Source organism: Haemaphysalis longicornis, unplaced genomic scaffold, assembly GCF_048455015.1.
Source record: "Haemaphysalis longicornis isolate Haplotype H1 unplaced genomic scaffold, Haemaphysalis longicornis Haplotype H1 scaffold_3, whole genome shotgun sequence".
Taxonomy (NCBI): domain Eukaryota; kingdom Metazoa; phylum Arthropoda; class Arachnida; order Ixodida; family Ixodidae; genus Haemaphysalis; species Haemaphysalis longicornis.
In genome coordinates this window covers 76937396-76951451 of record NW_027526335.1, presented here as the reverse complement: position 1 = coordinate 76951451, position 14056 = coordinate 76937396, and the positions used below count along the sequence as shown (strand labels likewise).

The following is a 14056-nucleotide window of genomic DNA, read 5'->3' as shown; positions in this document are numbered from 1 at the left end:
TATGGAGCGTTTTTGAGGAGTTGTTAATTTAAGTTTTTGACGTCATAAGCACGCGCGAAATTTAACTTTTGATTGACACCGAACGGTAGGCACGCGGTGACGCGGTCGCTTGCGACGTGTCCTACCATAATTTTCAAAGCTGGAACCAAACAGTACACGACGTATTGCTACTAAGCCGAGATACGTGAGGACTTTCCGTCTACTTCATTGCGATTGCGGTGTGCAACGAGATTGCGTAAGTTCGCGTAAGTTTGGATATTTCTGCGCTCACAACAGCATGTGCATAAGCTCGCAATCGCAGAACATCTGTAAAAATCACCCGGAATAAGAGGCAAATCTACGTGCAATGCATGAAGATGTGAGAAATGAACGAATCTAAAGAACAAATACCTCATCACCCTCAGGCCAAAAGCACAAGTCTGGTCAGCTACTAAATGAAGTGTTCTGGTTTGACAGGACCACGGACAGGACCGTGCCACCATGAACATGGCTGTTGCGACGATAACTGGAACACTTTAAAAAATTTTCCTGAGCGATCCGCCGCCCTGTTCGCGCTCAAACTTCACACAAAGGTCGCATTTTGTGGTCTATTTTGTTTGACACCAGGAACAACAACGGTACTTACCTGTTTATTCTGAAAATAAATAAAAACGATTTTCGCCTATGGGAAAATGGCCGCTGATTTGGACGTGCGAGCCAGCGCAAGTTGATGTTGGAACGACGGAACCACCTGCAGAGTGAAACGCATGTTTGGGATTCACGTACGGAGCCAAATGGGGCAGCAGACGATCAGAAAACCCGGTTTTCGGGCTCGCACGTCCAAATCGCCGCCATTTTCCCATAGGCGAAAATCGTTTTTATTTATTTTCAGAATAAACAGGTAACTACCGTTGTTGTTCCCGGTGTCAAACAAAATAGACCACAAAATGCGACCTTTGTGTGAAGTTTGAGCGCGAACAGAGCGGCGGATCGCTCAGGAAAAATTTTTAAAGTGTTCCAGTTATCGTCGCAACACCCTGTATATATATACACTGCCAACACATGCGCAACGAGAATTTTTTTGTTTGCGCCCTTTGGTAGCCGCTCCGCTAAAAGGGTAGGCCACCGTTTGTCCGTCGCATATATTGAAGTAAAATGTCATCTATTCATCGTTTCCGTATATGCATATATTGCAGTTTTCTTATGCATAAGTATTACCCCTAGCATTCTTATTTGCATGGCTCGTTGGGCCGAATTCTTTCAGAGAACTACTATAAGAACCCAAGTTTCCGCCCGAATTGACATTGGTTGCATACACAAAGATAGCTTATTGCACAATATTTCACAATAATTACCAAGGCCCAGCCAATACAAATTCTGAATTTAATTCCCTATTCACAGTTTAGATCAGCCCTAATGACTTTCCAAGTTAGCTATGTACCTAATGACTTCAAGTATATTTTTTTTACCGATCTTGAATGTGTGTTTTTTTGCATCTTTATTTAAAATTACTTTCAGTTTCTTTGTTTATATTTCATCCTGCAGCCAATATCTTCCAGGTACAGTTCTTTAGCATGTTCCGTAAGTCCTGACTGGAATGGGATAAGTAAAATGATGTTTTACGCAAATCTCAAGTTACTCGAGCATTCCCTTCCCACCAAGAAAAGACTAGTTGACCAAACAACACACCAAATATGCCGATCATCAGTGCAACCAGTCGACGTTCCCCTCTCCCGTCAGCTATTGGTAGCCATGCAAAGGGAAAGGGAGGGATACGAGCCCTACAGCCAAGAGCCACAGGGCAGTCAAAGCGGCAATGGGGAAAATCAGCATACGCAGTGGGACAGGAGGCGTTGGATCGATAACGATGGAGAAATAGATGGGGGGAAGTAATGGGGGCTTCCATTTGATGTGCCAGAGAGGTTGAGCCTCCAGTGCATCGAGTGATGGATGAGGGGATTGGTAGCATAGAGTTTCATACAAATAATGAAACTCTATGGATTGGTAGAGGCGTTAATCCAGACGGAGCTGGATGTATACCACCTTGATGGTGCAGCACAGGGAGAGGGTCTCCACTGTCTTCTGAGGGCCTGGCCTGCAAAGTATCAACGATGCCTGGTGAAGATTACCATGGGCGAGCTGGTGGGCCAACTCATACTCGTAAATCCCTGAATGCCCAGGGACCCCAAGGAGAAAAATGGTGGACAGCTGTGGAGACCACTTGTATGAACTTCTGTTAAAGTGCACCTGTAGGATAAGGAGCATTCTCTACATGTCAGACAGTGGCTGGGGAGCTTGAAAGACTGTGTGCTTGGGGAGGGAGGGAAGCAAAGCAAAGAACAGGAGGGAATGTACATTGCTTCCGGAGAGTAGAGGTTCAAGCTGCCAGTGTGGGTTTCGCGTTCAGGAAAATAGGAGAGGTCAGAGGATAGCCACTGTTACGTGAGGAACTAACAGATGGTGCCACGCAGTCAAGCCAAGAGCGTAGACGGCGGGACCCAACCCACGGTGTATGAAAGCTGCCGGCGGGAACAGCCCCAACACGAGGCCCCACGAGTTTTATTCCTCTCTACCTCCCAGCCGCGGAGTGCGGTGAACCTTGAGCAGACGACGGCATCGAGTTACGCCCGCACCCTGTCCGCAACTTCACTTTCTCTTCTGTGCTGCAGCCATGTAGTCGCTTGTATACACTTCTTTTCATACTTTATAATAAACCCAGTTAACCCCATATAACTGAAGCCCAGTGTTCTGTATCAGAACCCACAACGAAACAGCCACAGGAGCCACAAAGGAGGCAACTGTCTGGGCTATATTCTAAAGGACGGAGGTCTCTAGCTGAACCGAATGTGTGGTGGGGGGTAGGAAATAGCTTCAACCAAGTCAGCTAAAGGGACATTCTGGGATGTAGGGAATGTCCCTTTGACTGGACGTTGAATGTGGTTGACTGTGGTTTGAATGTGGTTGACTGGAGGGTTTCAGTCGGGGTATAAACCTGCTTTTTCAAATCGTAGCAAATGCACTGTTGTTCACACTGGTGGCATTAGAGCATCGTCAGCCAGAGGTGTATATGCATATTTCACAATTTTTTTCTTTCACGAAAGAAGGCACAACAGATTTCATGAGCAACAAGCTTTTTTATTCACTTTTGTCCATTGTTTCTATAAAAAAAGAAAAGAAAACATGGCACGTGGTTTGAAAGAGATGAAATGAGAATGTTGACAGGTTTTCTGGAAGCAGGTTTCAGAATTCAGTGCCAAAATGGACAACAAGCCTGACTGCCACTACAGAATACAGAAGCATTCCGTCTCAAGACTAGAGGTTTTTCAGAGTATGGCTTGGAGCCTTGAAAAGCGTGGACCCGATCTTTTTTGTGCGGCAAATCAGTCTTGGGCATGGCTGTCTGATTGGAAACTGTCGTTGGCTTCAAGAGCATATATAAACCTGCAACAAAATATGCTCCAAAACAAACAGGCATCAAAAAAAGCACACACACAAGGAGCATGGCAAGGGGGGCCATTAAGACAGGTACATGAAGGACACAAACAATACAAGACAAAGCTGGATCAGAGGCTTATATGAGGTATGTGTCGTTAGTTTGCAAATGGTTGGACAACAACGTCCACAGGAAAAAAAAAAGGCCCAATAAATTAGGAATTGGCAGTCATACTTTGGCGCGTGTGCCAAGAATAGCCATGACCAGCAACCCTGCGGGAACACTGATCCGTCTACGTATTTCAGCGGCTTTGCAAACACATTACCAACATTTTCTTTTCTGTGCTCGTTCAGTGTGACTAGGTTTGTAAAAAGCACTCACGACCTGCTGGGTCAAACATGAGGCCTTAGTTCTTCCTCTCTGAACAGAACACGTAGTTTCAAACTTGATGCAGACAACAGTTACTAGCACTCACCTGGTTTTGAAGTAGCCCCTTGGTTCTCTTTATTTTTAAGAAAACTTTTAATAGGCTTCACCTTTTTATGGGTTTCAAAAGAAAGACCCCTGCTTTCTGGGGCTTGCACCCAAAATAACACTGATTTACAAAATAATTTGCTAATTCCACTCTTAAAATACACTTTTTAACAGAGTGAAGAACCCTAATCTACAAGCAGACCCTAACGTGGCACCAATGCCACTTTAGACACGACCATAGTGCTGTCAGTCTTGACCACCCTAGAAGTCATTCTTGGTCTAACACACACCGGTTCCTGACTCTCTCCTTTTGGCATTGGGAAGCTTGTAACCCAGCAGGCTTCTATGAGTATTCAAAGAGGCACAGTCAGACGTATTCTTCGTTGGGCTTTGGGTGGCCCGGTGTAAGTGGGCTGACCGTGTCGGGCAGGTCAGCAATGTCCTTGAACACACCCACCAAGTTCTCAAAGTTTGGCCCCCAATTGAGCAAACAGTCCCAGCCGAGCACTGCACCACTGGGCGGTTTGTAAGACAGGTGCGAGAGGTCGTCGTCCGAGGCCACCAGGGTGCTCAGTGACCCCCGGAAGGAGTCGAAACCGTCGTACGTCTTGGACGAGTCCTCGTCGTTCTCGTTGTCCTCCTCTGCGAGCTTGGAGAAGATCATGTTGCCCGGGCCAAAGTCGCGGTGGTGGGCCTTGTCGTATCCATTGTCGTACTCAAACTCGGAGCAGGTGAACGAGTCGTTACCACTCTCGTCGCTGGACGAGTCGTGCACTGCCGCGGCGTCGAGCAGCGTCGTCGTCGTCGGCCGGTCTTCCAGCAGCTGGGACAGCTTGGCCTTGGTGCCCTCGCTTCCGGAAGAGGAGACGGCATCCAGCGTGCTCACGAGGCTGCAGTTGCGCGGCCTCGCATTCAGGCACTCGATCTCCTCTGCTGTGAGGCCCAGCCCCGCAAGTGGCTGGCTGCAGTGGCTCTCGACAGCTGGGGCGCAGGCCTGCTTGAGCTTGGCCGAGGGGAGACTGCCCGTGCTGCGGCTTAGCTGGCTCACGGGGCTGTTGAGGCTGCGCTCTGAGTTGGTCAGTGGGTCCTTGAAAGGCTTGGAGCCACCACCGGGGTGAGCGCTGGCCAGCAGCGCTGTCTGGAGAGGCTTGCCGCTGATGTCCTGCAGGGTCAAGATGCGCGGCGTCTGGCGGGACAGCTCGCTGGATGGGCTCAGCCTGGCCAGCGGCGTGCTGTGCATCTTCAGGGCAGAGGGGCTGTCGCGTGCCGCTGGCCGCAGCAGCAGCTGCTGCCGCGGACTCTGGCGCGCTTTGGGGCTCACGGGGCTGTGCCTATGCGTGCCTGGGTGCTTGTGGACGCCCTTGTGCAGCTTGCGCAGTTGGCTGCCGTCCCGGAACACCCTGTAGTGGTACACGACATCGATGTCCGACGGGGCGATGCTGCTCGCGTTCTCCAGGTCGTAGTGCTCTGGCTCGGCCGAGCTGTACACGGGTTGTTCTGGACACCGGGAAGCCGCGAGCGGTGATGAGGCGTGTAGGACTTCCCGCTCAATTATGTCGGGCCTCTGCGGGGCGCGCAGCTGCTGCAGGTCGTTGCTGCTTTCTCTCTCCTTGAGTCTCTTGGGTAGCACCAGCTCTGGTGCCGACGGCGTGCTGCGGTGGTGCTCCTCTGGCGCGGATGGTGTTGCCGGCTCGGTGTAGTTGGGCTCCTGGGGTGCAGGTGCCCGTGTGGTGTCGGTCAACTGGCTGATGACACTGCAGCCGTTGGACTTTGCCTGCGTGCTGCCGCTGGCCGCCTTGGGGCGCTTGAGCTTGCAGCGCCGGAACACGAGCAGGCTGACCAAGATGACCAGGATGAGCACGACGAAGAAGGCGATGACGAGGATGATGCCGACGCCCAGAGGGTCAGCCGCCACGTCGAGGCCGAGGGCCTCTTGGTTGCAGCTGCGTCCAACGGTGCCTCTCACCATGAGGTAGAAGTAGTTGTGACTGGCATTGAGCGCCTGCAGCTCCCCGTTCACGGCAATCTGCTCGATGCATCCTTGGAAAGAACCTGCGAGAAGGCACACCACGGCATCTTCAGGACTTGCACTGCAACGGCATTTGAGGTCACCGAAAAACCGAGCTTCAAAAAATGGTTGGTTTATTCCCATTCTTATTTTTGTACTTCGCAAGTCTCCAAGAATCTGCCTGCAAAGTGTTGTGATGCCGTATTGATAATTTTATTCGATGCCTTGTGCGACCGTTTCTGGCAGAATTTCCAAAGCTTTAAGTTTTGTCAAAACACGTTTCTTGCCAAAGGCCAGCCACCGGTTGCAGTGTTATTTTATTGAGCTAGTAAAATTTGCATGATCCTGGCTGATTTTGGAAATTCCAGAGGTATCAGTTATGAGTAGTACTAAGAAAACTAAACTCTCCTTCCAGGAATAATTCATGTGGCAGAGTATTCGACCGAATTCAGGTACCTTTCGCCACCATAACAGCACACATGGTTAGAGCTTTCCGAGTGTAAAGCTAAAATTAGGGCTACCGTGCTGTTTCACCCTTGCCAAGTGAAATGATAATTTAAGCCAGAATGGAAACCCAGCAGAATGGAAACATTCGATTATCTACCCCATCCCAAAGTCAGGGAAAAAACCCAACAGCATCAAGAATCTCCGACCTATAGCTTTAACGTCAACGCTATGCAAGCTCCTCGAGCGCATGGTGCTGACTCGGCTCACATACCACCTCGAAGAGGAGAACCCAGCTTTTTTCGATCCAGCCCAGACTGGCTTCCGACCAGGGCTGTGCACTCAAGACAGCCTTCTGCTACTGCGCCAGTTGGTGGGAGGGGGCCGTCGGGGTCGCCTTAAGGTTCCTGGCATCCTCCTGGCAGTAGACTTGCAGAAAGCCTTTGACACGGTGGCGCACACAGCGATACTGAAGGCTCTCGATGGGGCTGGAGTTGGCACACGAATCATGAACTTTGTGCGATCATTCCTGGTGGCCCGAACGTTTGAGGTCAAATCTGGATCGGGCCACCCAAGGACATTCTCAAATTCCAGAGGAGTGCCGCAGGGTGCCATCTTGTCTCCAGTCCTCTTTAACATCGTGATGCAAGGTCTGGCTGTAGAGCTACGGAAAATTCCGCACCTGGGCTTGACATTCTACGCAGATGACATCACGCTGTGGGTGGACCCCAAGGGCACGAACCTGAACACAGCAGATGTACAGGGAATCATGCAGCAAGCCTTGGACACCATCGACAACTACCTCCCTTCCACTGGCATGCAGCCGTCACCGGAAAAGACTAACCTCCTCCTGGTAGGTGGCTACGACTCTGAGCGAGCGAAGATAAGCCTTACACTGGCCGGCAAAACCATCACCCGACCAGCGGAGCGGTGGGTGAGGATCCTTGGAGTTCCCCTCAGTGAGGTTGGTGGACCAAAGGAATGGATCCGTCAGCTTAAGCCAACGTGGCGCCGACACCTCTACCTGATCCGCCGCATAGGCAACCACTTTGGCGGTGCCGGCACACGCACCATCAGGACATTATGCCTGGCAACCCTCACCTCTAAGGCATGCTACGGAGCAGCTTGCTTCACATTGAACCAAACCCACTACGCACAACTGGAGGTCCTCCATCTCGAATGTCTCCGCGCAATAACTGGCCTGCCGCGTCACACGAGGACTGAAGAACTCTACAGGTACTCCGGCCTCCCTCCCCTCAAAGCCTTTATCGAGGCACACAATGAAGGCCATGAGCTACGACGGCAAAACACAACTGCGGGTAGAGGACTCCTCACCCTCACAAAAGAACTACCCCCCGATGCACCCAAACTGCCACGCCTGCTGGAGCCTTGGCTCGATGTGCTCCTCAAGCTTCCCAAACCACTCTCCAAAAAGTGCCATCAGCGGGATCATGAAGCGGAGCGTAGAGCAGCAGCTGCCTGTACTGACAGAACCCGGAACTCTGTGTTCACGGCAGCCACCTGGGACCCCATCACGCGCAGAGCCAGGCTAGCTGCGATCTCCCCAGTCGGCACATGCAGACAAATCTACGTGCATGAGCACCGACCCAGCCCAGACCAGATTTCACTGTCCGCCATCCTGTGTGCAGTGGACGGGGTTTGTGGGGACGCCCGTCGAGGACTGCGGCAGACAGGGGAGATTGTGGTGATCTACACAGACAGTAGAGAGGCCATAAAAATCCTTGGCCGCACCCCCAGGACTGGCACGCTTGCTCACAGGATCAAAATGGCAAGCACAGTGCTGTACCAGCAATATGGAGTGGAGGTGAGGGTGGACTGGGTACCAGGTCACGCCGGTGGCATTGGCGATGGAGCCGCACAGGCGTTGGCGAGCGAGCTAATGGACGACCGCTCCGCCCTGGTGACCCAGACTATGCCCGCACCAGACGACCCCGACCCAAGAGCCAAAATTCTGGCAGCCAAGAGGGAGCGAAGGCGCGCCCTTTGGCAGCACATCCCCACCAACCACCACCCACTGCCCCGAGGACTGCCACGGGGGGCTCAGGTCCTCATCCACAAGACACGTGCGGGGGCCGCACTAACAGCAGACGTGCTCGCCAAATGGCGGGCCCACCACCGATGCAGGCCCGGGGCTACCGACGACGACAGCGACAACAGCGACCACGAACAGGGCCCCATAGTGAGCTACTCCACATGCACCATGGAAGTGTGCCCAACAGTGACCCACATGCTGTTGGAGTGCCCTGGCTACCGGGACCTCCGTGCCCAGTACCTGCCACCACACATCAGCACTCTGCATCAATGGACCACCCCCAGCAACAACAGCCGCGACACCCTGCTCTCCCTCTGGGCGTTCGCTCACGAGGCAGGCATCGATCGCCGCATGTGATTGCAAATGTATACCATGTACACGCATGTGTGTACGCACTTCTTTCTCTTCTTTCTTTGTTTCTGTCTTTCCTCCGACACCCTTCTTCCCCTCCTATTAGGCCAAAGAGCCATTCCACAATAAAGACTTTTCATTCATTCATTCGAGCCAGAATGTTGCAGGTAAGCGAAAGTTCTAGCCCATTGGTTTGGTACATATTTCATAAGTTCATGCAAACATAGCTCGGAGAAGCACCAACTGATACCATATTTTTGTTTCGTTTTCTGCATACTAAGCAACAACATGCCCTCAAGCATAAAATCTAAAAGTGTAGTCTTAGGTGCTTCATAATGGGGGAGGGGGGCGGGCTTTTATGTTGCAGATGCTTATTCTTTCTTTTTTTCTGAAGATATGTGCCACGTATGCACGACCTCCTATACTGCACCTGCACCTACGTGTAAGTATTAACAGTATCATACTTATGCAGTTTTCCTTGCGTGGTGGAATTAGCCAGGTAGTAGGCAGTCCCAAACTCCTTTACGTAAGCTGATCTTTCTTTTTATTTCCTTCACATCATAGGTGTGGGTTGGCTATGGTCAGCAGACCAAACTGGGTGAAAAAAAAATTATGTTCATCTCCATGTGAACATTTGTAATAGCCCCTGAGCAAGCCTCAGTTCACACAGGAGACGAATAACTAGCAACAGCATTTTCCGCTTTAAGAATCAAATCACACCGAACTACTTCAATATATGCAACAAGATGTGGCAGTCAATGCTTACCTGGAGCACTTTCGTGAACCACAGTGTTCAGGTCCCAGTGGCCACCAATGGTGAAGGAGCTCAGGAACGGGTCGAGGAAGTCGTGAAGGTTTCCGTCGGCAGAGATCTGGTGCTCTGCATCACCAACGGAGAGCCTCACAGCACCGCCGGGCTCCAACTTGCGAGCCAGGGTGACGTCGTGCCAGCTGCCATCAGAGACGCGCCTGGGGTGACGCCAACGCACCGGCTCCTGCTGGCTCGTCTGGGAGACGTACTCAATATGTCCCTCCACAAGCTGCAAGCGATGGGGAAATGGTAAAGATCAGTTTGTGAACCGCAAACAATAGTTAAGTGTCACTTAGTCACTGTGCTTGCACATGCACAACCATTACATGCACACATATGTACATTTATTTATTTATTTATTTGCTCATTTATTCGAGTAGTGATAGTGATAGTGCCCAATTTCGAACATTACAGTAGGGAGGTTATTATAGAAGCTGAGCTGTGTTCCCGTGCATATATAGTCGCTGGAGTGTAGTATATATAGTTAATATATTAGCTTACATAGTATATGCAGGTATAAATAGCGTATATAGCATAGTCCTGTGTTGTATATATAGGAGCTGTTCTTCCAGTGCGGGAGAGATACAATTTCTTACTCCCTTGTTGTCCACCCCCTCCATCTACTGCAGCCAACATCACAGCAGCAAGAGCTTAGTGAAATCTAAGGTTCGACGAAATCTCGTGTGGCCGGGTAAAAGATTCATAGTTGAAGAAACTGGTGATCGCCGACAAAACGTTTATTTAAAAAGGTAAAAAGACGTTTCGGCTTCCATATGGAAGCCTTTTTCACTGACTAGTGAACAAGGCTTCCTTAGGGAAGCCGAAACGTCTTTTCACCTTTTTAAATAAGCCCTTGGTCAGCGATCACCAGTTTCTTCAACTAAGAGCTTATTGGCCTCTGCTCCTGCCCAGGAAATGCACATTTGAATATTGGTGATACGTCGCGGCTACAACCTTGAGGTTGTTGCAGCCATGACAAAAGGAAAGAGCTGCGATCACAACTTGTCATTGGTGAAACACATCTGCTGGCTCTTCAATCCTTCCTCATCGTCCCCTTTTTCTTACATCTGCACTCACAACTTTGCCCTCAGGAAAATACAGTTTCGAAGTGATACACTCCCTCCATTGCCACTAGGGGCCTGTTTTCTACGCTGTTCATACAAGTACAAAACCCAGAACGATGCAAGATGCAGCGGTTTTCACCTGAAGACGGGTGTAGTCCCTCTCCGTGGCCACTTGCAAAAGCAGTCCGGTTTCCACCCTGGTGCGAAGCCTGAACGCCAGTGTCTTGTAGCTGGCCACGCTCCTGGCGGCACGCCGGCTCTGTTGGGAGAGCAGGGCTGCCCGGCGATGCTTCTCCTGGGGAACGAGTTCCAGGTACGATCCACTTCCGAGAGAGTAGGGCTCCAGGGCTGCAAAAGGGTGTTTCAAAGTGGCATGTCAGCATCACTGAAAGAAGAGAGGCTCCCTTCCACTTGCTGCAAGATTAAGGGGGGACACAGGGATCGGGTCACAGAGATCATCGAATAAAAAAATCGATTTTCGAGAACTGCCTGCTTTGGCTTCCAGAACTTTTATTCTATGCTGTTTAAAAATATCTTGCCGAAAAACGACCTCTAAAGGCGGTAAAAAATTATTTTGTCAGCGGAGGCAGAAGCGAAACCAATCGCGATGACCAAAAAACACCCATTTTCGCGACGCCACATCAGATCAAAGGGTAAAAGCCCAAAAGGTCATTCTCTAGCAAGGACAGCAAGGACTATGCATCCGGTTCCTTTTGAGGGACATCAAGTGCTCCGTAAACTTTTGAGAGGCGTTTTCTCAAAAGTGCGTTTCAGGCATTCTCTGTTGCTCGTGGAGAGGATACCACCGCAACCACTGGACAAATTTTGTTCCTGTTTTTTTTTTTTAATTAATCCTTCAAGTGCTTTGCTGGGTATGATATTTTCTGATTTTCAATTTAGAGCCTCATTTTTTTTTATTTAGTATTTATTCCAATGCTAGTTGTGTCCAAATGGTTACAGGTGAAAATAATGCTGTACATAAAAAAAACATTTAAAAAGAACTCTAAGAGTGTCACACCCTGCAGTGTTCTTTTGACTACAATTTAAAAGTATTCAGAACTTCGTACCATGTTTGGTCACTTCACTAGGTTTTCCACGAGCAGGCAACATGTAAATCTCCGTAACACAAAAACTGCTGAAGGTATCATTATGGAAATTTTAATATCACTATTTGGAGTGCTTTCCAAGGTACCTACTAAATTTCATTAAACTACTCCAAGAAGTTAGAAAGTTTGCTCCGATCCCCACCTCTCCTCCTAACTTGAAAGTGAGACCACCTTTTAACAACCTTTTTCAAATTATATTAGGAATGCATCTAGCCCACACAATTACTCTTTCAGCTTTCCATCAGCACAGTAGCTTTCAGTAGATTCTTTTGAGTTTGGAAATATGCTTCTTTTTTTCTATCAGTCCATTCGGGCATTGCTTCTGCACATGACAAAAATGAAAACTGGGCTAGCTGGTTTGCTAGCATACTTGACAAAACTGCACAAAGTGGACAGGGCAAGAGGAGGCTCGTTTGTCGTCACGACACGACGACAAACGAGCTCTGTCTTGTTTTTTGTCAAGTATGTGCTAAATTTGGCAATTGTAGAAGACTGGCTCCAGTCTTACGTGCCTTCTTGTGAAAAATCGCACTTGTTTCAGCTTGCACAAAAGCAATAAGACATCATTTGAACAAACACCAACTGCTTACATGAACGTCTCAGTTTACATGCCCCCAAGGTGAATGTCCGATTCAAAACCAAGCTGGTGGACTCCTTGCTTATAAGTTTTCGGGTTAATATGCAAGATGCATGTTTTAGTACACAAGCGCCTTTTGCAACACAGCTACACATCATGCGAGTCGTCTTGTATAGCCAAAATGAACATATTGAGGTTATAAACCCACTTCTCCCGTTTTGTACCTAGTTTTTAAAGCGAAAGCTTTCTTGGTGGGACCAATGGCGTCTTGTCCAAAATATAACGCATTTCCCCATAGACCGGTTGGTCGACCGAAAAGCTCTGATAACATCTCTGGACACACGGCACGCGCGTGAAACCGGGCTTCCATTGTGTCAGAACGGTTACTTGAAAATCGTGAAAAAGGAACAGTTTTAGATGAGACAATACACGCATCGATCATGAAGAAAAAGTAGAACAGTGTACCTTGACCACACAAACCATGCACTGGTATACATTTAAATTGTTCGTAGATGCATTTACTTTTAAGTAAGCACATTTTCATTTGCGATTTGGGTCTTTGAAGGTTTGACAATCGACTGGACGCACTTTTAGCGAAGGTTTTGATGCATTTTTGATGTAAAAAAGCTTTAGCCCTTCTCTCAACTTTCTTTTGGTGTGGATGGTAAATTTTTTGAAGCCCTTGGTGCACAGCAAACATTTCTGACTCAACAGCTTTACTGTGTAGTGGATGGAGGATCGCTTGTGGAATATCCAACGGAGCCCGCTCACCTTCGTTGCAGTCATGCGCCGTGAGACGTCCCCCCGCACAGGTGCACCTGCTGGTGAACCAGAGGTCGTGGCAGGAGGAGCCGCCCTTGCATCCCCCCGCACAGGGGTCGCCCCTGCGGCCACAGGCCGCTGTGGTGTGCTGCGCTCGCAGGGGGGCGTCCAGCGCGAGCGGGTGGCCGTCCACCGCCACGCTGTGCACGCAGCCCACAAAGTCATCGGCGGCCACCTGGCTGGGACGCTCAAGCAGGGGTTCCACCGAGGGCAGCCCGCCCACGTACAGCGGCTGGCTGCCCAGGCTCAGGGTCCTGTGAATGCCAGAGAAGGAAAACGAGAGAGTTTCTGATGAGCAACCACCCATAAAGTGATATGACAGAGATGTGGCAGCGAATACAAAACAGTAGGCATACCAGCAATGACTGTACCCCCCCCCCCCCCCCCCCCCCCCCCAGGGTTCGCACAGATCCTTGAAAACCTTGAAAACCCTTGAATTCAGAAGTGTCGATTTCAAGGCCTGGAAAGTCCTGGAATTTTTAAATTCCACCCCCTCCTGCATTGTGTTAACAAATGTGAGGTATGTCTATGGCCGGTATTCAATGGCGTGGAATGCATGCAGGCAACCATGCGAGTGCGCCGCCATATCTGTGGCCAAGTGTCTGTTGCTAGGCGACGTTGTGCGCACGGCCCCCAGATCAGGCACCCCGATTCTCCTCCACGCAACCGTGTGAGTGCGCCGTCACTCGTTACGTCGGGCTCCGCGGGATGGCGGTACTTGTGCATGTCCGTGGCGCATCGGCCATGTCTGTGGCCGTTTCCAGTGTTGCCAAGCGAAGAAATTGACCACTAAACTTTTCAACGAATACCATCTATAGGTTGTATTCACTGGCGACCCACACGTGCAGGCAAACATGTGAGTGCGCCGTCACTGGTTACGTCGGGCTCCGCGGGATGGCGGTACTTGTCCGTGCTAAGCACATGATGTGTATTG

At 50.0% G+C, this 14056-nt stretch overlaps 1 protein-coding gene across 1 annotated transcript in view; it reads right to left on the bottom strand.

The window, feature by feature from the left end:
• Nucleotides 1-3099: 3099 nt before the first annotated feature.
• Nucleotides 3100-14056, bottom strand: part of Ft (cadherin-related tumor suppressor fat) — a 105963-nt gene continuing 95006 nt past the window's right edge. The window contains exons 17-20 of the mRNA XM_077703444.1: nt 13072-13376; nt 10757-10965; nt 9509-9782; nt 3100-5938 (exon numbers count right to left, since the gene is read on the bottom strand). Of these exons, the coding sequence (XP_077559570.1) occupies nt 4254-5938; nt 9509-9782; nt 10757-10965; nt 13072-13376 (2473 nt within the window). The 3' untranslated portion in view covers nt 3100-4253. The remainder of the gene's footprint in view (nt 5939-9508; nt 9783-10756; nt 10966-13071; nt 13377-14056) is intronic.